Source organism: Eschscholzia californica, unplaced genomic scaffold (genome assembly GCF_041429995.1).
Source record: "Eschscholzia californica isolate CP2 unplaced genomic scaffold, dmEscCali1.0.p SCAF_1, whole genome shotgun sequence".
Lineage (NCBI taxonomy): Eukaryota > Viridiplantae > Streptophyta > Magnoliopsida > Ranunculales > Papaveraceae > Eschscholzia > Eschscholzia californica.
The window spans coordinates 4,661,593-4,686,939 of NW_028238198.1; the positions used below are offsets into that span (position 1 = coordinate 4,661,593).

General features: G+C 36.0%; 5 protein-coding genes across 13 annotated transcripts; 3 read left to right on the forward strand and 2 right to left on the reverse strand.

Moving 5' to 3' along the window:
* Positions 1 to 1,504: 1,504 nt before the first annotated feature.
* LOC147563446 (uncharacterized) lies at positions 1,505 to 6,643 on the reverse strand. The gene is made up of 10 exons (XM_086637780.1): positions 6,104 to 6,643; positions 5,699 to 5,935; positions 5,048 to 5,282; positions 4,713 to 4,882; positions 4,318 to 4,448; positions 3,544 to 3,721; positions 2,872 to 3,433; positions 2,445 to 2,557; positions 2,091 to 2,334; positions 1,505 to 2,003 (listed from the first exon to the last, which is right to left on the reverse strand). The coding sequence occupies exons 2-10, from the start codon at positions 5,890 to 5,892 to the stop codon at positions 1,773 to 1,775; spliced, it is 2,058 nt and encodes a 685-aa protein (XP_086493906.1). The 5' UTR covers positions 5,893 to 5,935; positions 6,104 to 6,643; the 3' UTR covers positions 1,505 to 1,772.
* A 1,332-nt stretch (positions 6,644 to 7,975) lies between these two features.
* On the forward strand, positions 7,976 to 10,724 carry LOC147563447 (protein ABA DEFICIENT 4, chloroplastic-like). Of its 2 annotated transcripts, none has more exons than XM_086637889.1 (6): positions 7,976 to 8,240; positions 8,929 to 9,157; positions 9,759 to 9,859; positions 9,967 to 10,095; positions 10,190 to 10,278; positions 10,529 to 10,724. In XM_086637889.1, the coding sequence occupies exons 1-6, from the start codon at positions 8,202 to 8,204 to the stop codon at positions 10,674 to 10,676; spliced, it is 735 nt and encodes a 244-aa protein (XP_086494015.1). In that variant the 5' UTR covers positions 7,976 to 8,201; the 3' UTR covers positions 10,677 to 10,724. The 2 variants fall into 2 exon arrangements, with proteins under 2 accessions (XP_086494015.1, XP_086494023.1); XM_086637897.1 differs by having other exon boundaries at positions 8,026 to 8,240; positions 9,807 to 9,859.
* Positions 10,725 to 11,291: 567 nt separating this feature from the next.
* LOC147563448 (mediator of RNA polymerase II transcription subunit 10b-like) lies at positions 11,292 to 14,996 on the reverse strand. 4 transcript variants are annotated; one of them, XM_086637908.1, is made up of 6 exons: positions 14,589 to 14,996; positions 13,866 to 14,087; positions 13,692 to 13,772; positions 13,477 to 13,579; positions 13,147 to 13,236; positions 11,292 to 11,534 (listed from the first exon to the last, which is right to left on the reverse strand). In XM_086637908.1, the coding sequence occupies exons 2-6, from the start codon at positions 14,069 to 14,071 to the stop codon at positions 11,463 to 11,465; spliced, it is 552 nt and encodes a 183-aa protein (XP_086494034.1). In that variant the 5' UTR covers positions 14,072 to 14,087; positions 14,589 to 14,996; the 3' UTR covers positions 11,292 to 11,462. The 4 variants fall into 4 exon arrangements, with proteins under 4 accessions (XP_086494034.1, XP_086494040.1, XP_086494047.1 ...); XM_086637914.1 differs by having other exon boundaries at positions 14,660 to 14,863; XM_086637921.1 differs by having other exon boundaries at positions 13,866 to 14,072; positions 14,589 to 14,815.
* LOC147563449 (alpha/beta-Hydrolases superfamily protein) lies at positions 14,891 to 17,330 on the forward strand. Its single transcript, XM_086637878.1, has 8 exons — positions 14,891 to 15,333; positions 15,438 to 15,482; positions 15,731 to 15,860; positions 16,161 to 16,230; positions 16,314 to 16,362; positions 16,459 to 16,556; positions 16,730 to 16,868; positions 16,963 to 17,330. Exons 1-8 carry the CDS (start codon positions 14,896 to 14,898, stop codon positions 17,122 to 17,124), a joined length of 1,131 nt encoding a protein of 376 aa, XP_086494004.1. The 5' UTR covers positions 14,891 to 14,895; the 3' UTR covers positions 17,125 to 17,330.
* Positions 17,331 to 17,644: 314 nt separating this feature from the next.
* Positions 17,645 to 24,088, forward strand: LOC147563450 (uncharacterized). Of its 5 annotated transcripts, none has more exons than XM_086637956.1 (6): positions 17,645 to 17,824; positions 19,292 to 19,391; positions 20,439 to 20,632; positions 23,117 to 23,201; positions 23,611 to 23,679; positions 23,773 to 24,088. In XM_086637956.1, the coding sequence occupies exons 2-6, from the start codon at positions 19,308 to 19,310 to the stop codon at positions 23,863 to 23,865; spliced, it is 525 nt and encodes a 174-aa protein (XP_086494082.1). In that variant the 5' UTR covers positions 17,645 to 17,824; positions 19,292 to 19,307; the 3' UTR covers positions 23,866 to 24,088. The 5 variants fall into 5 exon arrangements, with proteins under 5 accessions (XP_086494082.1, XP_086494067.1, XP_086494089.1 ...); XM_086637941.1 differs by having other exon boundaries at positions 17,707 to 17,824; positions 19,256 to 19,391; XM_086637963.1 differs by having other exon boundaries at positions 17,707 to 17,824; positions 19,289 to 19,391.
* Positions 24,089 to 25,347: the final 1,259 nt, after the last annotated feature.

The window sequence follows — 25,347 nt, forward strand, 5'->3', positions numbered from 1 at the left end:
AATTATTTCTCTCCTACTCCACTTGAATATTTGCATTTATAACAATAATCTAATGTAACCCCAATTCATTTTTGGGTATTTCCCTAATGGCCCCCTACTTTGTGACCAGCTTCCCGCCTGGCCCCCTACTTTACGAAAAATACCCATATGGCCCCCTTCCGTTATAACACCGTTACTCTCTCTCTTCATAATCTTTTCTCTCTCCTCCAGCATGTTTTCTCTCTCTGCCACCTCGTTAAAAGAAGCCACATCATCGTCTTCACCGACGGGTCGCCGGCCGGCCAAATTCCGGTCGGCGACCTTCAAACTTTTTTTTTTTTTTCTCTCCTCTCTCTTTTTTTTTTTTTTAGATTCTCTCCTCTCCCTCTCTCTAAACTCCGGCGAAGGGGGTTTCCCTTCGCCGGAGTAGGTCGAAATCGACCTTGAACAGATCTGTTCAAGGTCGAAGTGACCTTGAACAGATCTGTTCAAGGTCACTTCGACCTTGAACAAATCTGTTCAAGGTCGATTTCCACCTACTCCGGCGAAGGGAAACCCCCTTCGCCGGAGTTTAGAGAGAGAGAGAGAGAGAGGAGAGAATCAAAAAAAATATTTTTTTTTTTAGAGAGAGAGAGAAGAGAGAGAAAAAAAAAAAAAAAAGTTTGAAGGTCGCCGGCCGGAATTTGCCCGGCCGGCGACCCGTCGGTGAAGACGATGATGTGGCTTCTTTTAACGAGGTGGCAGAGAGAGAAAACATGTTGGAGGAGAGAGAAAAGATTGTGAAGAGAGAGAGTAACGGTGTTATAACGGAAGGGGGCCATATGGGTATTTCTCGTAAAGTAGGGGGCCAGGCGGGAAGCTGGTCACAAAGTAGGGGGCCATTAGGGAAATAACCGTTCATTTTTTTGTTTGATTAATTTGTTAAATTCTTTTTTTATAAATTTATTATTGAGGTTTAGGCTGAAAACAAATACAAAGAACAAAGCCACCGGCCCACCATTACCAACATTATTAACCTAACACTAAACAACATATATTTTCAACTAATAGGGATTCCAAAATCTTTATTATTTCAAAAGATGAACAAAACTTTATTTTAATCTGACTTCCTCTCAAGATAAAAAAAAAAAGAAGTTAGGTGTACAGACGGCTGGCCCGTTTACAATTACACCCTCACACGAGGGCGGGGTTGGCGGGTCGGTCTAAACCCAGTCCACTCCAACTTTTTCCACACTTGGAACATCTTCGCCACCAGCTTTTGGCCTCTGCCGGAGAGGTCCAATCCGTGTGGGTTGGGGCTCATGCCGCTTGGGGCTAGAGTCCCAACCGATCACTTCAGCCGACCCGCAGATTACGGTTGGCTGAAGTCCACGACTCGCGGATTAGGATTGGCTGAAGTCCCCAACCCGACTGACTCGAATCACTCAAAATTCAAACTTATTTTATATCGGACTCAAACATACTCAAATCAGTCTACATCAACCATTCAGTTCTGAATATCAACCTGATTCAGACCATTCAGATCTAAAGTACAAACAAAGTACATCACATTAAATTTTACAAAAATTTCTAGATATAACATTTATATCTACTTTTTTCAGATCATTTCCTCTTCCGTTTTGAACTTTTTAACTCTATTATACATTCTCTTACATTTTACAAAGATTGTCTCTCATCCTCAAAATACTCCAAACGTCAGCCGAGCAAACTTGGAGAGATCTTCACATATACTATATACTGTACATACAAACATTGATATTGATTTTATTAAGCTTAGGGTTTCTGTAAGAGAATCATTTTCTCTTTTTCTGTGGTTCTTGAGGTCTTTCAAGTAGAACTGGAGCAGCAGGAATACTAAACCACCATTCTCTTAATCTCCTTTCCCATTTCTCAGTACTTGCTTTCCTCGTCTGTGAATTCCTCGTAAATGTATCTATAAATATCAGAAAGATTATGTACTTTCCGGGTATGAAAGCAAACACGAATGCCATGAGAACTAAAACTAATGCTAGTTTCTCGCTTGCCTGCACATCCAGTTTCGACATATTAGTAAGCGGCACCGAGTTGAGTATAAGATAAGAAAATGACATATTAGTGAGAGAGAGCAAGACCTGTGGAGAAACTGATAAGAATAAAGCTCTTAGCTTGAGGAGAGAAATGGTTCCATCTTGAATAAGGACTTCAATTTGGGAAATCGCGTTTTGAACGGCTAAGAGTTGCTCCATTGTGTTCATTCCTGGAGGAACTATTACCTTAACTTCATCGACCGACTTCCCTTGGCTAAACCATCTAGTAAGAAGCATAAAGATCGCGATAAACAGAATCGAAAGAGCAAATGCATAGCCAAGATATCCCCTGTATCAAATTATGATAAAAACTTATGAAGTAATTGTTATGAATGTCGAATGAAGATTAATTCATGTTCAAATTAGCAAACAAATAGATTCCCAAGATTTGGGTCTTACGCGCAAATGATGAAAGTAAACAGAGAACAAAACCCAGAGGACTTCACAGGATCATCCCAAGATGCCAAGAAATAAAGATACTTTGCGAGCTCCATTAAGGGGAAGAGTAACTCCTGCAAACTCGAGGAAACGATAAAAATATTGCCTTTACAACAACTGTACTACACAGCAGATTTTTGCGATACCAATAGCAATTAGCAACCTAACATTTAAACTTCATTCAATCTATAAAACGTAAACTCGTTCCTTCTTTAGATAAACTTGAGGATTATAGTGTGCCAGTATAGTTTCAGATATTAAGATTCCTAAATGTACACGTGAATTCTCATGTTGTTTATTTTTTTGCCTTTCAACCATCTAAAAACGTGTTGTTCTCACTAGAAAATGAAGATACAGAACATAACGGGTAAACCCCAAATGATGTTACCTTCATTACGGCCAAATTGGTGTCGATACCCTCTATTTTGACGCCATCCACTGTTGCTTGTGCCAATTCTACCTTTTTAAAGCTATTTCTAGCCTCACTAACAGCTAATTCCAATGGAGTCATCTCCCCAACAATAATTTCACCAACAAGAAGTCTTGATTCCTCAGGAACAGAACTTGCTCCAAACACAAGCCCTAAGTTTGTCATCATAGACAAAGCTGACCCTGAATGCATTGAATTGTTCATCCTGTCTGAGCCCTGTGATGTCGATACACTAGCAAGTGTTTCTAGTATTAAGTCACCTCCAGGAAGTTTATCGCATTGATTGAATATAAGAAGTGTTTCACTTCGAAGTGATTTTACATTCATGATTTCTTGAACAGCTTGTACTCGGAGGATTCCTAGAACGGCTTTTAGAAGTATTTCTTCCCGATTAACTCCCTCGATGTTAAATTTGCGAATAAACTTATGAGCATATAAGATTTCTCGAATTATCGATAACCAATAGTCACGACGAGAATGACCTTTAAGCTCTGGGAATTCCATCACAACTGGTTCAGATCTAAAGGATAAAGTGACATAACAGGTTAAGAACAACAAGAGGAATCTTGAAGACATCTTAGAGAGAGAAAGAACAAATTAGTTCACAAAGGATGCGAGTATAGGACTTACAAGGAAATGGATTTATACATGACTGCTTTGTCAAAAAGCCGTGTGCCCCATGGCCCTGTTAACTCAGGCTTTACTACTTGCTTTAAATCATCGGATAAGTCATAAACTTTAGGCTTATCAAATGATACAACTCGAAGAGGTTCGAAGTAAAATGCATGATCTGTCAGAGTTAATCTGCCTGCATAAAATACAAAAAATTCCAACATGAAATTAGACAGAGTTTTTAACTCAATGGGCACGTTAACTACCTTAACAGCTATTTAGTTCCTTACGAAAGAGTTTCCTAGGCCCCAGAGCGAAGCCACATAAGAGCCTATTTGGACACAAGCGTCCTTGACCATAATAATATTTTATGGTCACATATAGGTCTTTAGAAGAGATGATCGAAGGATTGATTTTGCACCGTCTTTATACAAAGTGGTATACAACAAAAATTCATATTATCAATTTTTTACAAAAAGGTTATTTTTATTACAATCGGGGTTTAAGTTTTGAAGTAATGTAGTTTTGGGAGTACGATCCACATGATAACTCATCCTCTAACAAGTCAATCCTTGCATTATTAAAGTTGAGTTTAGCGGTTGAGTCCTTCATCTTGACTCCTTTAATATCTCTTCTCTCTAAGTATTTACTTTTGTTTCTTGTAATTCCCTATGTTTCATACTAACAATATTTTATCTTTTCTTAAGAAGGAAATAGTACTCAAACAGTATGCCTCTAGCAAGATATATAATATCAAATCATAAAAAACATACAGTGATATAGGAACCCCACCAGGCCAAGTAGAAACCCCTAAATGTTGGAGAACGGGTTGAGTGGTAACAGTGCCATCTATTTCGAGGACCTTCTCTTCTTCCGATGAAAGAACAGATGATTCTGAGAGGGTCTTCATTTTTTTAATAGCTCTGCAGAGGAAGAGGGTTGTTTTCAATGACAATATTTCTCACTTCAAACACAAGCATTCATATCAGAAAGGGAGTACATCTTTGAGCTAAGTTTTGAATGAAAAAGAATTTCAGATGCGTAAACATTTTAACCAGAAAAAATGCTCTAAAACTAGTTAAACGTAGAATGCCCCTCAAGAGAATGAAACTCGAGGTTAATATCGGGCAGTGACCCTTTTACTTAAAAATGGAACTATTCAATATGAGACCAGAAAAAGCTGTTACCTGTCCAACGCTCCAAGGTATTTCTCATAAATGGAGAAGCGAAGTCGGCCTCCAGTTGATGCTGAAAGTACATTGAAAAGATTATCACACGTAATTACATCAGATATGACTGGAATTGCTGGTGTTATTCGAGAAAAAGCTTCTCCTCCAACTGTTGTCTCCTCATCAACCTACCCAAACATCAAAATTATGAAATATCACATAATTTGCATGCAACGTAAAAATAAAATTGAAACTTGATCCCTTTAGCATGTAAATTTAGAAAGCTTGCAAAGGAAAATGCAGTGAAAACTATAAGTGGCACATTTTAACAGAACGCGGAACAAAATCCTTACATTTAATGAAGGTTGAGATGAAGCAGCAGGACATTCCCATGCTAGCATCATATCGAAAGTCAGCCGCCGAAATTTCTGGTCCCCGAGATGACCGTTCATTTGTGTAGACAAGGCAAGTGCCTGAAAGCAACAGTACTCCAAGAAGTTCCTCGCACGGCAGGACGGATGCTTAATTGAATCCGAAGCCAATTCGTCAAAATTTCTTTTAAGCTCGTCCGTAGAAACATCTAGAATTCTGCATCCACTTGTCATGTTTTAGTTCTCCATATGAAAACCAAAATAACTACGATTTCTCTCTACAAAAATCACGAGAGGACTAAGGGCATTACTATCGGGCTATACCCACACTAACTATATTGGATCCCCTCCAAGGAACTACCTATTGACACCAAAACTATCAACAAAGGAAGGATACACTTCACCAATATCTCTAGCCATTGTTAAGTCTAGAACTAACATTGAAGTTATAGAAGAAAATTTTGATACATACAGCTCTAGATACACAATAAACTACAATTGGGGTAACTAAAGGATCAGTTAATGATCCATATAAAGTGAAATGATTGAGCTTCAAAAACCCTTTCTTAGCTATGAACAAAGACACAGTATTTACCCATATATGAGTATGAAAGATAGCTAGCTGTTGTATACCTTGAAGAACGTCTAAGAACCAGATTAGCAAGGGGAGATAGTTCAGGCATCCAGTTCCTCCTAGAAGATGGAGACTTACCCATCTCCTCAAAATCTTCATCAAAGCAACCTCTATTACCCAATAACCATTTGAATGATCCATCCCTTACTAATCCTTCTAATATATCTTTTGTTTTACCAACCATAATAGCCATTTCTACTCAAACTTCACTTCCACCGACTGTTCTAATCCAATTCCTGAAACCCAAATTTTCACATCCATCAAATTAATCAAAAAAGGGAAAAAAAGTTGATTTTCAATGTCAAAGTAATCATCAGAATCATTTGTTAATTATAAGATCCATTAATTTTAAAACCCAAAATCAAGAATCACTAAATAACTAAAGAAATCTAAAGAACCCACACCTTGAATTCCTTAATCTGGATTATTATCTACGAACCCATGTCTAGGTTTGATGAAAATCGACACACCCAAGTATCAATGAATCATTGACCAAGAGAAGAAGAAGAAGAAAGAGTAGAGTGGATAAGAAGAGAGAGAGAAGGGGAGGGAGATGAATGACGCACTGACAAAGGAAATGGGATGAGTAAGGAAGTTTCAGTTGGGAAATTAATTGAAGATTGTGTTTTCTTCGGTGGTTCGGGAAGAGGATGGAGGGAGGATAGATGATGTCTGAGTACCCTCTTTCCTTCTCTTTTTCTTCATTTTAAAAAGGGAGCCGGTACAAGTGAAGAGATAAAGATCGTCGCATTGTCATGACTCATGATAATGTTCTTTCCCTTGGATTACTTTCTCCTTTCAACCCAAAAAAAAATTACTCTCTCAATACTTTTAGGATATAATAATCTCAACACTAATTAGCTTCCAGCCAACCTTATAAATATGTATTTGTGGATATTGTGTAGTCATGTTATTCAAAATGAGTTGACTGGGAATAACGAAAACATGTATACTATGTAAATCTATTCTTTTATATTTCTTCAATTTGATGTTTTTTTGGTTTACGACAATGCTACATTCACGAAAGGATTTGACAGAAGTTTTTGTCGGAATGATTTGGCGAAATTTTTCTGACAATTTGACCAAATCTGGGTTGTTAAAAGATGAACAATCCAAATTCAAATCTCTTTACGTCATCTTTCGTCATTTTCCAACTTCTCAATTTTACAGATCCTCTCTGATCTCATGTTTCACCAATCAGACAATAATGATACCGTCGGATCTTCAACCTCACATAAATCGTGCATTCATCTTCTCTTCAATCTGTGCTCTAACCTTCTCGTCTTTTAATGGCAGATACTCTCCTGAACACAACTCTAACTCCAGATCGTTCAAGAATTCTCGTCTCTCTCCTTCATCTTTCATTAACTAGCGAATTGCTATAGCTCTTGTTCCTTGTATTGCTTTCCCCTTTGATCTTTGTGGAACTCCTGTTGTTGCAACCCTAACCTTGTAAAATCCTTTCGTGAACTTAAGATTATCGTTATTGTTTAATATCCAATTTTTTTGTCAGGTGACGCACTAGAACACATATTGTTATTGGCTATATATAACTTGTGAGCGTATCTTTTGTACCATATCAAGTTCGTAGACATAAAATGTACATACTACAGTATATTTTAGGTTTTTTTTTTGTTGAGATACAGTATATTTTAGTTACCATAGTATATTTTTAGTACCATATTACAGTTTTCTTACATGAGATCACTCTATATTTACATTTCTTATCTTATTTAAAGTTGTGTTCTATAACATTTTTTTTTTGTTGTTGAAAAGCAAAAAGTTGTATTACTGAAAATGTGTTTCTCTATATGAGTTCTATATACACAAGTTTTTGTGAGAGAAGTAGTGAAGTGCATGAAAATGTTTAGAAGCCCATTCTCACAATTTTAAGTTAATAGATCCACTGTCTACACTTTCATAGAAATTGAATTACAACTACATTTCACATTGATGTATCTGAATAGACATTAGACATATATGTGCTACTAAATAAAAATACAATGTCTATCGACAAATAGTTACATTGCGGTTCAAATGAAAAACGTATTTAGTAAAAGATAAGAAAGAAGAATCAGATATCTAAGCTCTTGCTCATAATGTCTAATCTAAGATACGATAGACTCAAGTTCAATGAAGCTAAATAGCCAAAAGAGAAATTGTATTCATTTGGACAACTTTAAATACTTATCCGGGTATCCCTTTCTTTTTTATGTTAAACTATCCGGGTATCTCTTTCACTAGAGATAAAAGTAGAATAGCTTGTTTAAATGGCCAGCACGGGGGGTCCCAATAGGATAAAAGAGTTCCCAAAAAACAAAGTCTCAAGAAAGGAAGAAAATTTGGATGAACATAGACCATTATCATGTAGGGGTCATGATTCCCAACAAATAATCCACTCAAATCTCTTGTCTGATTTATTTGTTGGCTTCCCAAACTTACACTTACTAAACACTCTCTCTCACTCTGGGTTAATTTGTTCACTCTTGGTTGGAGTTGGAGATGGCTTATTCTGCTTGGTACTTTCAAAAGTCACTCATGGTAGTTACATCAATTCTTTTTTCTCACATAGATTTTTAAAAATGAACTCTTTTGGGTTTACTTAATTTGATTGCTTCACTTGGGTATCATCAGTTCTCTTGTAATCTGTATAAAACGACTCTCTTTGTGATTTTAATGATAATTTCTAGTAGTTGATTTGGTAAAGGGTCTTCTCCCATTTTGAATTTGACTTGGGTGTCATAAGTTTAGCTTGCCCATTTCATGAATTTGTTTTGGATCTTGGACAAATTTCTAATCTGTAATTCTGTATGAGTAGGTATTTGATCTTGAACTACCTTTGTCTTTACATGGCTATTTGAATAACTTTCAAATTAATCTGACCTAGCTATTTGAGCATACTTGTTAGTTTATTAGTCTGGCTTAGTTGGTTGTTTAGGTGAGCTTGATGTCTATTTGATTGCATTCTAGTTTCTGAAATTTAGCTTGATTCTATCTTTTAATGTTCATCTTCTCCTAGTCATCTGGCTATTTAAGGAACTTTCCTCTTTTCGAGCCAATTTAGTAGTAGGGTTGCAATATCGATTTCAAAGACGAGAAGTTATCAGTAATGTTGGTTAGCTAGCATTCGCCATACTCATTATAACTTTCATTAGCGATATAGGAGTTTAGGGAAATTTTTCGAAGTTCCTATGCAAATTCTTCATGTTATGGGGTGCATTTGATGTAGGTTAATCGATCCTGGCAAGAAATTCAACCTCGTCCCTCTCTTGGGGTCGAAAAACAGATTGTCTCTGGTGTTGGAGCTGCCAGTGCTGAACTTTTTGGAAGAAAGATGGCAAGAACGGGAACAAGGCTAAGCAATGAGTGGACTTTCCTTGGAGGATCAAGAGTGATACTAGCATCAGAAGTAACAAGACATGTCCCATATGGAAAATGCTCCGGGGTCTCTTCTTCATGTAATCTTTCAATCACTTCTATTTCCATTTTGTATCCACATGTAAAATCGTTGACTCTATTTGAGATCGCCTAAGAATGATAACCTTTTTAGTCTAATTTACGAGGTGAGCTTTCTTAGATTTGTGTCGTGGGTTTTGCTGGAAATAGTCCCATCTGCATAATAAGATAGGGTATTTTGAATATGTGAGGTCTAATCCTGGTTTTGTTTCAAAGGTCAGTTTTTGTGCATGCTTGATCTTCGATTTCTAAACTGTTCAGGGATATTAAGAACTTTCAAATTCCTCTTTTTCCTAATTTGAGTGACCTTATCTTGTGAGTCAATCGATGATCGTATAAACTTTGAGTACATTATCATGTGGGAAGTCTCAACCGGGACCTGTCAAGAACTCCTTGCTCATGATCTCTCAGTTATTCAACTCTTCCAAAATCTAGGGAACATCACGTTGACAACGTTCAAAAAGCGGGAAGTGAATATTTAGCTTTGGCTAGTTTGAATGACCTGTAGTAGAACTAACATATGATTCTAGTCGGTAAATCTTTGAAAGTCTATTTCTCATCGATTATCATGTCTTCTTCTTTATGGTCGATTTTCTTTTTCAGGGTTGATGAGTTCTCAAATTGCTAACCAATTTTTCACTCTCGGAACAGCTGCTGTTCTTCCATTCTATACACTGATGGTTCTGGCTCCAAAAGCCAAGCTGGTTAGTTATGATTTTCTTTTTCGCTTTCTCTTCACACGTGAAATTAATACAAGCATTGTGTTTCATTTGACTGGAAACTGTTTGATCGATTCCCCGCTAAAATGCAGACTAGGTTATCCATGGAAAGTAGTATACCGTACGTGGTTCTTGGAGTGCTATATGCTTATCTTTTATACCTTTCTTGGACCCCTGATACCTTTCGAATGATGTTTGCAAGCAAATACTGGTTGCCAGAGGTATACATCTAACCGTGTGCTTTGTTATTTGAGGTCATATTGTTCTCATTTTCTTTTTTTGGTTTCGTGTATAAGAAAATTAAGTTCTTTTCAGCTGCCTGGTATAGCAAAGATGTTCTCTAGTGAGATAACACTAGCTTCTGCTTGGATTCACTTGTTAGCTGTTGATCTCTTTGCTGCAAGGTATCTCTCTCTCTGTAACAACCCTTTGTAGTTATTGATATAGTCCCCGCTTTCATCACCCACGCCTAAGTCCAACGGTTACATGGTTTTGTTTCCGATGAAGGCTCCACGAGCCCACCCTAAACGCCTCGAAACTTACTAAGCTTGAGCTCGACCTATAATCCGAGCTCTGCTTGACCATGTGGGACTATTACACACTCTTTCTTTCTCTCCTCTGAATTTGACATGTCTCATTTTGGTTTGAATCCAGGCAGGTGTATTTAGATGGACTGGAGAATGACACCGAGACCCGACATTCAGTTTCTATGTGTCTACTTTTTTGTCCGATTGGAATCGTTAGTCATGTAATCACCAAGGTGCTAACCCGGAGATTTGGTAATACTGAGAAAAGCATGTAGTGACATTAAATTACTGCAGAGTGGATGGATTGATCGAGAAACAGAAAATAATTGAGCAACATTGCAAAGTTAATGGAGGAAGAAAGACATAACCTACACAATGACATCAAGCACATTAGAAAGTAATAGGCATAAACTAGACAGTGTCATATGGCCTTGTTAGTGTTAGAAGTTTCTCTCATTCTCTCAGAGTTCTGTTTTGAGATTTGATAATGAAATTTTTCTTGACTCCTCCAATCTCATATACTAGGCAATTCAATGTCCCAATCTACACCATTTTTTTTTTCTGATTTAAATCGATTACAACAATCCCAATTCCTTCAACTATTATCAACCTAAAACTGATATAGGAGCAAAGCTGGTCAACTTTGAAGGCATCAATCTTCAGGGTTACATTTTTCGCACAAGTGACTTTGTTTTCATCTTTTTAGACAATTTCAAGTTCAATTAGACTTTTATGTTAATCCAACTAAAGCTCTTGGGAAATTCAAATCAGGGATTCCAGCCTTCATTTTCATATATCAAACTTCAAGTCGTTTCAGGCACTAAACAGCAAAAGGAAACATATAATAAGCTCACCAATGTATAATACTATGAATATCTATGCAACGATAGTTTTAAACAAGAGGAAGATTTTATTACTGTTCAATGATCTATTTGTCATCCCGCGGTTAGTTGAATTTGTACATAAAACATCTAGCAATTCAACAGTATTAGTACTTCAATTGGAAGTCGGATAAGAAGAATTGAAGTACTACTAGTAGCACGGTAGCGGGTTTTCGGTTTTCAGTGCTCAATCTTAACTTTTACATCTCCATTTGGCAAAATACTTTGTGCCTGTGCAAGCCGCTTCGACTCCTGTGCAAAACTTACCATTAGAAATGGAACATATAAAAGATCACTAAACATTCAAACTCAATAGTAACCCGATAAACCAAGCGAACCCATTTAGATAGAGAACTAAGATTATTGCGGGAACATCATACTTCAAAGTTCAAACACAGTATGAAAGTAGGAGAAGTCAAGGATTTCTTTTTCTAAATCATGAACGAAAAAACTACGTGGTAAAACGGACAAACACCAAAATAAGCTATTGCTAACCATAGCCTCTCAGCAGTATGTTAAAACCTTGCATCATATATGTTACGGCTATAGCCCTCTACTTCAGAAGAACAAAGTATGAAGCTAAGTTGATAATTCACTAATTCCACTGAATATAAATCTAGTTCCACGGTTGTAAGTTAAAGTGAAGAATTTAAGATTCTGTTGCAGTTCTGACTTATGAGCAAGTTCAGGATTTCTACAGCTACAAGACAGAACTGCTAAAGTTCGGCTACGACCACTGAGACCCTATATCAGATATGATATTGATACTGTTCCAGTGCCGAACTCGGAAGTTGCATTTTAAGCCATAATCTCACTGCTTCCGAGATTGGCATTCTTAAACTTTTCTAGACTTTAAGCAAATTATTTTACTAACTCTGGTATGTATAGCTTTTATAATGAAAAAGAAAGAGGCTAAAAGTTCAAGACTAAAGAATTCAACTTCGAAATTGATATACATTCAACTGTATTGCATAAACAAGTTGCAATACAGAATTTAAGATTCTGTTGCAGTTCTGACTTATGAGCAAGTTCAGGATTTCTACAGCTACAAGACAGAACTGCTAAAGTTCGGCTACGACCACTGAGACCCTATATCAGATATGATATTGATACTGTTCCAGTGCCGAACTCGGAAGTTGCATTTTAAGCCATAATCTCACTGCTTCCGAGATTGGCATTCTTAAACTTTTCTAGACTTTAAGCAAATTATTTTACTAACTCTGGTATGTATAGCTTTTATAATGAAAAAGAAAGAGGCTAAAAGTTCAAGACTAAAGAATTCAACTTCGAAATTGATATACATTCAACTGTATTGCATAAACAAGTTGCACATAAAATGATCAATATCTCCACATCTTTAGTTCATCTTTAAACGATATGGGGAAAAATTATTTGGCGACATCATATCATGATGCTTAAAGGGTGTTTCAATATACAAAACAAAAGTTTCGTTATGGGCTCTGGTTATCGTTTCGGTTTATAGTTGACGATGAGTATAATATATAAACTTACAAGTATGTCTTATCCGATACTTGTGTATAGCAAGAACCTGATTCAGAGAACTAGAAGGTTATTATCCATAGTTTGTAAACATCTCAATCAAAGTACAATTGTCTTATGAGTTAAAAGACTTCCGCCAGAGTCCTAATAAATAATTGTTTAGGGAGATCCAATTGTGAGTAGTCCCAAAAACTGTATATGTAGAAATATTTACTCGAAACTAGAGTTGTTTCCGAAGACATTTCAAGAGTTATGTTTCTTGAGAGAGATCCAATTTCGTTAACAGTTCCATGCCAAATGAATGAAATTGTGCAAGTCAAATCTACCTAAAAAATGATAAGCAAATTAGTTTAATTTAACTTACAGCCGCAGAAGTAGCACGTATCTCTCTGTAAGCTTCTATTTCATCAGGGAATGCTTGTTCAAGTTCCTCCAATATATGTTTTCGCAGACTCTGTGTACAAAAAGTAAGGAAAGAAGTTATTACTATAAATCAAACTAAAGAATTTTGACGAGGTTAGTATCATGAAAAGTTACTAAATCAATCTGCCTTGAACAACAATCACCAAAAGAAGTTTAATCATGTACTCAAAAACTTTTGTGCTAGGCTGAGAAACCCTCAAAAGGAAAAAAAAAATGAAACTCGTCATACGCATAAGAACAATTTCAGTGGTATCATTGTGATAAAGACTACCTTAAAAGCATCGGTTTTGCCTTTGGTAATCTGGTTTTTGGATATGCAGTTATTGAGTACATCCCTTGTAAATTCATCTGGATTCTTTCCATCGTCGATTAGACTAAACATCACCACGGAACCACATAGTTGAAGGTTTATACATCAGCAACTATTCTAGAAAGAACCAATTATTTCGACAAGCACAACGTTTTATGCGAACGGGGAAAACTCACTTAAGAACCTCCATTGGAACTTGAATTTTGCAATTATCAGCCAATCTTTGCATATTATCAAGCTCAGTTACAAGAGCATTTCTGCATTAAACAAGTACTAATATCAATAACGCATACAAATAAAGAGTAAAAATAACGATTTCAAGATCGAACGTAAGTAACAATATAACTCACAGGCGCTGGAGAAGAGGTAATTGTGAGGCCATGTTGAAGGAAGAAACAGTGAGGTAAAGCTGGTGAAGAAGACCAAGAATCTTCTGTATGGAGTTGATAACCAGACTGAGGTTCTGCTTTGGATCATCTTGATCATTGGTTGGGAGAACCCCACCATTTCCATGACCAATAGCTGTTGTTGTGGAAGGGTTTTGTGTTGAATCCATACTAAGAACAGAACCCCTAATTTAACAAATTAGTTTGTTTATATCCCTAAAACTTTGATCTGAAATTGGGTAAACAATAAGATAGTGAAATATAGGGGCGGAGCCAGGATTTTAACTTATACAGGGCTAAGCTTTAACCTCACGCTGGTCATAAGTTTTAACGAAAAGTCACTATAAGTAGGTTCCTACCTATAATGCATATAATACACTTAAAAGCGTTATTTAAAAGTAATTTCTAGCGATAACAATACATCTAACTAGTGAACTAAATTTATACTTATCTATGATTTATAACTTATATAAGAAAGTAAGAGGAATTTTATCAAACAGCTGGTCTACAAGACTACAACCTCAAGTCCTAAACCATCTCCATTACACTATAGTTCTCAAAAAGAGTCTTCACATTTCTTGATGAATTTAATTAAAAGGGAAGAAAATTATATCTATAACATGGAATACTGATCATTGGTCACAACATTGAGATTTTAAAATCATCAAACATGAGAAAGTTACTAACCAAATCCTTGAGAAAGTGAAGATTTAAGATAAAATAAAAAACCCTAGTTATTCAGAAGTTAGGCTCCTTACCGTCTTCGATTGAAGATAATTAGATAAACCTTCACAAGAAATCCTTAAGAGAAAATGGAGATTAGAAAACTCAGAAACCCTAAAACCCTCGTCTCCCCCTTGCTTGTTGTCGATCTGGGAGAACTTCCCCTTTCTCTTTCCCGTCCCAAATCAGAAAAAAAAAGCAGGTGAAATGCCTAAATTGCCCCCATACTTTTATACCCTATCTTGTTGGGATAAAGACCCAACCTTTATTTATGATAATAATATCTTGCTTGCCCAGTTTGAACTTTGAAGCAGCAGCCATGGCTGGGTTAATCTCAGTACAATACCACCCCAACTCTCTTCTTCCTCTTCTAAAACTGAATAATGGCTTCACCAAGACTAATAAGACTTCTCTAACCATCAGAAGACCAATTGCAATTCTAGTAGATAGATCATCATCAGCTAAAAAATTGCAAGTCCCATACAAACTAAAGGAAGGTCAATCACGAATTTTTCACCAACTTCCCTCTGGTTTAAACATGGAGGTTATCTTTCAAAAGGGTATTGATAACTCTAAACATAAATCGAAATACCCACCTCTGGTTTTCATCCATGGGAGCTTTCATGCTGCTTGGTGCTGGGCTGTGCACTGGCTCCCTTTCTTTTCACAATTTGGGTATGATTGTTATGCTGTTAGCTTGTTGGCTCAGGTCATCTCTCTTTTTTTCTTACACATTATGAATCCAACTTGTTTCATTGTTTCTATTCAATGTCTAAATATAGAATGATATAGTATTGTTCATTTTTCATTCAGGGTGAAAGTGATGAACCATTAGGGCCTGCAGCTGGTACTATTCAGGTACTAATTTAACACTTTTATCAATCAAGAACTATAGATTTTTGTTGAGGTCTAAATTGACTAGGGGGTTAGATTTCACAAGGTTTAGTTTTTATTGTCTTGTCTGAATCGCTGAGTTGGGTGGATTTTGGGTCCAGGATTCGGATTCTGTCGCGTCAGATTCAAACAACAAGAAGAAATCACCACCTAAAACTTAACTACAACTATAATGTTCTCTAAGCTCTTGTGCATTTTGAATTGTGCAGTAGACCCATGCAAGTGATGTTGCTAATTTCATCGAAAAGGAAATCAAGTTACCGCCTGTATTACTTGGACACTCATTTGGTGGACTAATTGTTCAGTCATACATATCAAATATGAAGAGACAAGATTTTTCCGGTAAATCATTATTTCCTACGACTCAGTTTTCAGTTCTCCTTTAAGGGCTCAGCCAACTATGTATTATAGTGTTAGTGTTTTTCATCTCTTCTCAGCTAAATTGATTTACTATGTTCCTGAAAATTACCATCGCCTGAAACCAGTAGAACAATCGATCTTTGAAAAAAAGTATATCGACGAGTCTTCATGTTGAGTCTAGTCAAGTCGATTCATCGCCGGAAACCAGTAGCATAAACCTTTCTTCCTTCCAAGATCAATGTGCTTATTGGGTGCTTATCGGAACTGATTTCCTTAATATAGGGATCAAAAATCCACATCCAAAACTTGCAGGAGCCGTTCTTCTCTGTTCAGTCCCTCCTTCAGGGAATAGGTAACTACCTAGAGCTTCTACACTATTGTATCATCTGCTTGTTTCCTAATCGACCTTCTTAATTATTCATTGTTACTTGACAGTGGGGTGGTGTTGCGATATATTTTTTCTAAACCGGTTGCTGCTTTCAAGGTATTCACTTGCAACTTCTTCGTTTTCTTTACTAATTTGATTTCGACTTGGAGATGTCAGGATTAGTATGAAAATTTGTATGAACTCTCTGACTAGGTGACACTCAGCTTAGCTGCAAAAGCTTTTGCAACTTCTATATCGCTTTGCAAAGAAACATTTTTCTCCAAAGAAATGGAAGACGATTTAGTCCAAAGGTTTGTACACGAGAGCTCTTATCTTTTATCTGCATAGAAGAGAAGTTATTCATGCATGTCGATAATCCTCATTGTTATATCCGAAGCATTTAGCCTAAAAGTTATCTTATCGGAAACTATTGTGACGTTGTTTATCAGAAGTGAAGCTTGTTATGTCTTTTCTTTAAATGCAGCTATCAGGAGTTAATGAAAAAAAGTTCAAGGATGCCGTTATTTGATCTGAAGAAGTTAAATGCATCTTTGCCGGTTTCTCAAGTACCAAGATCTTCCATTGAAGTGCTTGTATTAGGTGCAAGTGATGACTTCATAGTTGTAAGTTTAGAATCATATCCAACAAATATAGTATCTTACCTACATCATATGTAAGCATTAAAACTGAGATTGAGATAACTTAATGTCGTTGCAGGACGAAGAAGGCGTTCGTGAGACAGCGATGTTCTATGGTGTTGAACCGATCCGTGTTGACGGTGTTGCCCATGACATGATGTTGGATTGTTCATGGGATAAAGGAGCCCAAATGATTCTATCGTGGTTAAACGACTTACATAAACAAGACCCACAATTCTGATTTCTTGCAGAGGAGTTGAAGCTTCATCCAAATTGTAGAATCTTGGTTACAAATTCAGGACGAAGTCTTTAGACATAGATGAGTTTTTGGGTGGGTTAGTTAGTTCTAATAATATTGTTAAATTGTGTAGAACCAGAGTTTCGATATGTTTTTTTTCTGAGCTCCATTTCCATGAATGAAGTTCCTTGCTTTCTAGTTTTTGTTAACACAATTCCAAGTTACCGATATTCTACTGTCGCCCCAGAACGGATTGTATTCGTTTAAATATTGGTTATACTTTTCTGTAACCGAATTAAACCATAAACATTTGGTTTGATTCAAATAATCTCTTAACCAAACTCTTTTGATTAGTTAGTGGAGACTCAAATTAGAAGATACATAATCACATAATACCCTTAACATTGACCATCTCGGAATATTGGTGTAGAATGAGTGTAAGATTTCATGAACATTGGGTTCGGCTATCACACTAAAGCATGAACCAGTAACAAAAACGAACCAAAACCGGTGAAAGCGAACCAGGTGTCGTGGTGCTACTGTTCGACACGTAACGAACACAAATCTGTACGCGATAAAAAATAATCTATCGGTTATATAAATTGAAGATTCAAAGTGAAATCTAGGGTTCTTCATCTTCTATTTTGTAAATAAAAGCAAAATCAACTAATCAGTGATTCAGACTTGATTATCCGCTATCTAGGTAAGCAATGTTTCTTTAAGCATTATTATGTCTATAATTTTGATGATGAGTCTGAAATAACTAAGTAGATCCTGGATTCCAACCTTTTATCATCTGTGAGAAAAAACTCTCTCTCTCTCTAAGTATCTAATTTTGTGTGCCATCACCACCATTAGTACATGTAATGATGTAAATCAAAAGAAAGTTGCTGAAAATTTGACACTCAAGTATACCATTAGATCATATAGGATTTTAGCAACTATATATGTTTCTGATTAATAATTAACCATGAAAGACAACATTTCTTCTTCTCCAACTTGAATCCTGATCTTCTTCTTCATTGCTTAAAACCCTAAATCTAGAAACACTTGGCTAAGAATTCTTTTACACTTCTTCTGATTAATAATCATCCATAGAAAACCCTATGTGATCTGATCCTTAAGTACTTTTTGTGATTAATAATGTGTATTGGCTGCCCCCAATTTTCATTGAGTTGGTTTTTCATATGTTTGGAACTATTCCTAATAATTCTCACACCCCAATCCTTCAAAAAATAGAAAGAATTTGGAACTATTTAAATCTCTTAACCAAATAAATACTACTAGTATTTTTCTTGAGTTGGTTTCATAACTTTTGGTTCTTTGAAATAACTTTAAGATTCTTCCTAGATCATAACATAAGTGAACGTACCCAAAGTGATACCGAGTAGTTTTGATTATTGTTTTCGACAAAGATACAAAATCAAATCTTGATGTTCATTACATTGGCATAATTGGAAATGTGGCCAAAGAGATCACTAAATTATTGGTCGATATCGATATGAAATTAAGTAGTAAGTTGAATGATACCGTATGAATACCGACCTAATACAAGTTCCTAATTATTGTTAATTTGTTCATATGAACAAAGTTAGTGTGACTCCAAACTTAATTTTCATTTTCTTTTATCATAGTTATTGTAAGAAAGAAAATGAAAATGTTATGAGAACTTTAAAACCAATCAAGCTTTTAAATGAGTTATCTTATAAGTTGAATCATTTGTAAGTCCGATTGGTATCTTGTTTAGAAATAGTCAAATATATATTTAGTCACTTGTGATGGTACATTGGTTTATAATCCATGATAGCTAGAAATGTGTAATTTATCGTACCGTTCACTTCAATTACCAAATAGAAAAATATGGTTGAGATGATGGAGCAAATTGAATTCAAGATTTTAAAAGAGATATTCTAATGCATGGCAAGAATTGTACACATGTTATTAAAAAACTTATTTAAAACAAATCCTAGATAGGGTATGAACTTAGATCTTAACATACAGGGCCTAAGCTTATTACATTATCATATCGGTCTTGTTGAAATCGGGAATCGGATAGTACCTTACATAATAACAGATCGGATCGATAATTTACCGTTATCGTTTTTATTTCCTGGATTTGGGTTTGCCTCCGAAGGTGTTAATTTGTTTGGCTTGTCAATAATCAAAGAAGATCTTCATCAGATCAGATGGCGAACCAGGGAGCGAAGAAGAGAAAGGATGAAAATACCCGCCACATGTCTAAGCTTCTCCGGGTCATCATCTTCTGCAACGTAACCTTTTAAAACCCTAATCTCTCTCTCTGTCTCTCTACATATTTACTCTGTCTCTTGTTCTGATTGAATCATCAAATTGTACTAATTTTTGAAAGATTATTGTTATTTACTCCAATTGTTTGTTCAATTTGGATAGAATCCTTGTCATTTTCAACTTCAAGAGTTCATTATATCTAAAATTTGTTTATACCCTATTTGGGGATCTACTAGGTACAATCGTATGGTAATTCACCATCTTTTGTTTAATTTGGATCACTTACCTCATAAACTGAACGAAATTGATGATTTTTTAGGTTTCCCTCTTCATATAGTTCTAGTAGCTAGATTCAGAGCTTGTTTACATGCGTCAACAGGAAAAAACATCATATTGCTTTTTCATATGTTTCCTTTTAATCCTTAATTGATTTCGTAAGTGGAAGATTCATTTAAGCTGTTAAAACTGTTCTTTTTACAAGCAGGAAAGGACAAGAAAATGTTAGTACTGGTTAAGAACTTCATTTTTTTACTATATTGGTACGACTTGGCATTTTGCAGTAATTTGCATGATTATTATTGGCTCGACGTGCTGCCATAAGCTTCGTTGAAGTCGTGACTTCTGGCCATCAAGAATCATCAAAATTTCGTCTAATGTCGAGGGAACGTGTGGAGATGTTTCTTCGTCATCATCATCCCCTAATTCAGCCGACGGGAAAGCAAGAGACAAACCAGGAGGAAACATTTCCATAAAACTTCCGCTGAACATTTCGTTAACATCTAGGGAACCCATTATAGGAAGATCGAAATCAAAGATTGAATGGGAAATATAGAAAGAAATTGGAAGTGAGTAGAGAGAAAGAAATTGGAAGAGATTAGGGAGAAAGAAATTGAAAGAGATAGAAAGTTTCGATCCAACAGCTAGGGTTATCCCCAGCATGACCGTTGGACCTGCTCTGAGGATCTGAAAGAGTTTTTCGTTTCTTTTTCAATAGTCACCTCTTGTGAATTACTGAATTAAGATCGAAACTTTTTACAATAAATTTTAAATCTAAATTGTTATTCGTGCAGGTTTTCTATGTGATAGTGAGGATGCTTATTTTCCATTCTTCGCTAACTTGGAAACATTGGGTTGGTTTCCTTGTGACATCAATGGCGTATGCACTTCCCTACAAACAACTTGCTCAAATGGCAAAACCAGATTATGGTGATGATGGGGAGCTTCTAGATGGTGGTTACGACATGAGCACTGGTGGCGTTTGTGGGTATGTCGCCTCCTCTTCTTAGCTTGTAATGTTCAGAAATGTTCTAAACTTCCTCTAATTTTTATCTTCACATTCCTGGCCAATAAGATTTTTCTAAGACTTAAAAAGCCGAGTATCACAAGACACCGGTACAGAACTTAGAAATTCTTCAAACGAGTAACTTTGCAGACCTTTCTGCTTTGTCTATTAGCTATCATAAGTGTGGTGCTGATAAATCAAAATTTCAGCTAGATCTCTCATTTCGTCATTTCATGTAGGTGCGATAGAATGAAAAAAGGTACGGAAGATTTTTTTTTCAAGTACAACTGGTTGGTGAAGCGACGTGGGTTCGTCGGTTATTGCTAAACCTTGGAACAATCTAATAACCTCTGCCTCGTTAAGATCTCTAGTTTTGGGAGCATATGAACTTGGGGCAACCCAAAATATCTCAAGTGAATTCTTCTGATATGATGTTCCTTTTCTGAGGTTTCCTAATCTCCCCAAGTTAGATGAATTAAGGAAACAATGTTTTTATTTTACACTGATAGTTTGATAGAGATTTCAATTGGGTTCCTCATGAACACTGGAAATCCTGATTATTGTAAAACTAAAAGCTAAGGTCTAAAGAATACAAAATCGTTCAAGAATAATTAATAAAATATTTTCTTACTTGTACCCTGAGTTCTGACTCATTAGACACATATTAGTTGAGGGTTTTCTCCTTTGATCTAAATTTCCCTATGAAACTTCATTGGGAGCTGTCCTTGAAGCCTTGAAGAAACGAAACACTTTTTTTTTTTCAAAATCTATGAACTCGATTTTCATTTTTCTAGGAAACATGGAAGTTGAAGCTTTGATAGTTTCTCTAACGGGGATGCCACATCATATTCAATTTCTATGAGTTTTCTTCTTCCAATACTTCTTGCCCTTCAATATTAATTTTTTCAATTCCGCATTCCCCTGTTGATGGCGTGAGTTCCTACATGATCTTTCTCATTCGTAAGTTTAAAAATATCTTTAAATCTTGTAGGAGTAGCTATTCACTGTAAGAGTATACGCCCCGTTGGTTCTTCTGCAACTTTACTCAACGCACACATATTCCCCAATATGTAACCCATTTTGTGCAGTCCATCTGGTGCTTATGGGGTATGTAGCTTTTAAAAGCATACCTTGCCGCGTTTGTATGATAATGAGTACCTTTTAGGATATCTTTTTGTCCATGTAGCACTGGTAGCATCTGCTCGAATAATCACAGTTCCATCACTTGATCTTACTATTCCTACCAAAACATCCTACCAGATTTCACAGAGAAGAATCTTTCCTAAGTTATAAATTCTCATCTTTCTTGTCTGAGAATGATGACGCATTTGCTAGGTTTTGTGGAATGTGAACATACCCTCAACTTCTCAATTGCCATTCCTCCAGATCCCTGCAAAACCCTAAGTTCAATCTGCCTCGTGGGTTCTGTCAATTTCATCTCATGAAATATTTGCTCTCGGCCCCTCTACTCGTCTTTGTTTGATACAAGCCTGGATGTTTGGCCGTTAGGGGTCCTATCTTGCATCATATGACTTCCGACAATCTAATATTGCTCTTTCTCTGGTTTGAATTTTGTGTCTGTGAAATACTTCAATATGATCTCCTCATTAGAACTTTGTGTGAGTTTGTAAACAAACTAATGCTGGTTGTATTGGATCTGGTGCCAACATCTTTTTACTAAACGGTAATAACTTTTCCCATTAGGAGTAAGAGGTCGCAAAAGCACTTATTCCTCGTTAGAATGTGTAATGGAATAGCAAACTATGGCCAGTTGGGAGTATGAACAAAAAATGTCCTCCCTCATTTGTCGAAAATATGTTACATGTCATATGCATGGAATTTGGGATGTTAACCCTTAGCTTTTTTCGAGGTTTGAGGCATTGTGTCCAATTAATCTGGTTTATAAGCGTGCACTACCTACCCTGAAGGCCACTAATGCTTTTCATTTCCTGGTGTGATGAGCATCTTACATGTCCCATGTCAGTGTTTGTTATGTTTGTATTTCAAAATTTTAAACCTTTATGGTCATGTTTGGCCCGCAGGAATGAGATGCGATTAGCAGAAATCGCATTTTATATAGGTGTTTAGTACGAGGGAGTGTATCAGTATTCCCATTCCAAGTGGAATAGGATTCTCTTTAGGGAGAATCTCAAACCCAAGGGGCGGGTGGGTTTGGCATTCCTTTTCCGTTGGGATTGTCGATAAAGTTATTCATGGATGCAGTCGATATCTACAAATCCTATTTCTGACCAGACCAAACAATGAAGTAAGGTATTGTAATTACTAGGATTTACATTTGGGAGGGGGGAGGGGGGGTTGTTTTTCCTGGTAATTGTATTCCTTGTCCACATGGCCAACATTCCACCAATACTTATCCATCAGTTAAATTTTTTTGACGATATACACTAATTCATATTATGTTAAACCTATTATAAGATGTTACTAACAGTTCTTCTTTTGTTGCAGTTATTTACACGATGTAATCTATATAACAAGCTTTGTACAAGTGATGTCAATCGTATCCGGAAAATTCTGGTACACATATTTAGTGGTAAGATCTATTATGTACAAATCTTCAAATAACTATGTTTTTGGCATGTTAGCTTCATGAAGTTGATCATTGGATCAGGCTAGGATAACATAGTGGCATGAGATTATATGTTCGTAAGCATTACTACTATGCCCATCAAAGTCTAGGAGTACTTACGGTTATAATGAACGTGGATAACTTGGATGCTCGGTTTAATTACCATGGCAGCAGTTAGTCTCTCTAGCACCGTTCCTAGAGTCTCCGTGCATACCAGGAAAGGAATCTGTATGTTCCTAGTGGCAACTTCACCACTGCCATATACTAAATTAATCATCTCCTAATTTCCACAGATATTGATTGAGCTTCGCAGATGTATAAACGGAATCGCAAATGCTAGATATTACTATTTAATCGTTTATTTTCTCGGCAGGTACCAGCATTTGCTGCATACAAACTTTTTGGTCTATCAAGAGGGTTTCTATCATCTGGTGACTCAGAGGTAATACCAATCACAAATATTCACATTGATGCCTTAAGTGGGATACCTAGTATCATTACAAAATTCTCATGGCTCCATTTTTCACTCGTATAGGGTGGCCCAGAGGATGAGAAGACTAGGAAGAAACGGGAAAAGATGGAGAAAAAAGCTTCAAGAACTAAATTTGTCAAGACGAGGAGTAAGTAATTATTTTTCTTTTAGGCGTAATGAAATATTCAAAGTGTACATTAAGGAATGTTAGCCGAATTAATCTATCGGAATCAGTGTAGACTCTGAAGCAGCAACTTGAAAATTCTCGTGGTTACTTAGAGATTTGTAATGGCAATACATTTTCGTGATGGGTTATTTTTTGTGATTATAACAGAGCATAATGTTGAGTGTTAGTTATTGGGTTCTTTGAACGGTTAAATTTGGTTCTTCGACCTGCACTTGTGATTACATTAGCTGTTTCGGGTCCTGAAACTTGTGAGGGAAGTTTGTCTAGGACCCTTGCTAATTTAGAGCAGATATTAGGCAAATAACACTTGGGAACTGGAGAAACATATGTACATACATATACACAGAAAAAATCAAAATGATGGACAAACGGTTTACAATACAAGCTGATGCTACCCAAATGTTTCCATTATTCATCTGTTTATGCTCTCTCTCTCTCTCTAGATGAAACTTCAAAACACATCTATTATATGAAAGCAGTTTGGTCATCCAGGGGTAAGTCTGACCGTTCTTTTTATTTTAGAGATTTGGTTGGGAACACATTTGACGGATAGTATAAAATCTTTTTATGTAAATAGACTAAAAAAAAAAGGATATTAATTCCGTTTTTTCTCACTTTTGGCCATGTCCAAAAAACTACCCTAACAATCTCAACCATTTAAGATTTAGTTTCATTTTCTAACTACTTACCCTTTCACTAAATCGGATCTCTCCAAATTGTTTGGTAGAATGTCCCTTACATGCTCTCCAGCTCATCCTCTTGGGTAAGTTGTCCATGTTCCTTTGCTCAATTAGTAATTTCTTGCTACGTTTTTCTCCCCTTGGTCTTCTTTCATTTCATTGACAATGTTAGTCTGTCTTTCCTTATTTAGATTGTGACCTTATATTTATTTTATGTAAGTCGTACAACAACAACACCTATAGTTATTTATGTTTATTTTTCTTTTGTTATTAAAATTTGCAAATTAGATAATATGAACTATTCATTTGGTTTTCAAGTTTACACAGAAAATACCAAAAAATATATTGAGCAGTTGGCTCCAAGTTTAAACTCAATTTCTTAAAGTATATTCATCAACTACTTCATCTTCCATTTTCTCATTTATTCTTTGTAATTTCAGTATCTCCCTTTCTCATTTCTTCATACAGTATGTTTTTGCTGCTTCTTTTTTTTACCACTTGGTTTGTCCATCTAAAATCTACGTATTGGTATTTCAATTTTTCAAACCACTCATGTTTTACATGATTTATTAAGGTGTCAGAAACCATCCCCTAATTTCTTTTTCTTCAAAGAATTGTAACATTTTCAATTTTATTATTGTCTTTTTTTCAAATTATAACACTTAATTTGTTCTGTTTTGTTGTTTGTCCGCAGGAAATTGATGTGACGCCAGTCCAGAATAGTTTAAAGGATGAATGGACTAAAGAACACAAAAGAATGAATGAAGTATA

Excerpts from the sequence above, each read along its gene's own strand:
- LOC147563446 (XM_086637780.1), bottom strand. The coding sequence starts at position 5,892 with ATGGCTATTATGGTTGGTAAAACAAAAGATATATTAGAAGGATTAGTA. Across the intron at positions 4,883-5,047 it reads CATCTCAACCTTCATTAAAT|GTTGATGAGGAGACAACAGT; the intron begins GTAAGGATTTTG and ends ATGTTTGGGTAG. Across the intron at positions 2,004-2,090 it reads TCTTATCAGTTTCTCCACAG|GCAAGCGAGAAACTAGCATT; the intron begins GTCTTGCTCTCT and ends CTGGATGTGCAG.
- LOC147563447 (XM_086637889.1), top strand. The coding sequence starts at position 8,202 with ATGGCTTATTCTGCTTGGTACTTTCAAAAGTCACTCATG. Across the intron at positions 8,241-8,928 it reads ACTTTCAAAAGTCACTCATG|GTTAATCGATCCTGGCAAGA; the intron begins GTAGTTACATCA and ends CATTTGATGTAG. Across the intron at positions 10,096-10,189 it reads GCAAATACTGGTTGCCAGAG|CTGCCTGGTATAGCAAAGAT; the intron begins GTATACATCTAA and ends AGTTCTTTTCAG.
- LOC147563448 (XM_086637908.1), bottom strand. The coding sequence starts at position 14,071 with ATGGATTCAACACAAAACCCTTCCACAACAACAGCTATTGGTCATGGA. Across the intron at positions 13,773-13,865 it reads TTACCTCTTCTCCAGCGCCT|AAATGCTCTTGTAACTGAGC; the intron begins GTGAGTTATATT and ends TGTTTAATGCAG. Across the intron at positions 13,237-13,476 it reads GCAAAACCGATGCTTTTAAG|AGTCTGCGAAAACATATATT; the intron begins GTAGTCTTTATC and ends TTTTGTACACAG.
- LOC147563449 (XM_086637878.1), top strand. The coding sequence starts at position 14,896 with ATGATAATAATATCTTGCTTGCCCAGTTTGAACTTTGAAGCAGCAGCC. Across the intron at positions 15,334-15,437 it reads CTGTTAGCTTGTTGGCTCAG|GGTGAAAGTGATGAACCATT; the intron begins GTCATCTCTCTT and ends TTTTTCATTCAG. Across the intron at positions 16,557-16,729 it reads GAAGACGATTTAGTCCAAAG|CTATCAGGAGTTAATGAAAA; the intron begins GTTTGTACACGA and ends CTTTAAATGCAG.
- LOC147563450 (XM_086637956.1), top strand. The coding sequence starts at position 19,308 with ATGGCGAACCAGGGAGCGAAGAAGAGAAAGGATGAAAATACCCGCCAC. Across the intron at positions 23,202-23,610 it reads TCTGGTACACATATTTAGTG|GTACCAGCATTTGCTGCATA; the intron begins GTAAGATCTATT and ends TTTTCTCGGCAG. Across the intron at positions 23,680-23,772 it reads TATCATCTGGTGACTCAGAG|GGTGGCCCAGAGGATGAGAA; the intron begins GTAATACCAATC and ends TCACTCGTATAG.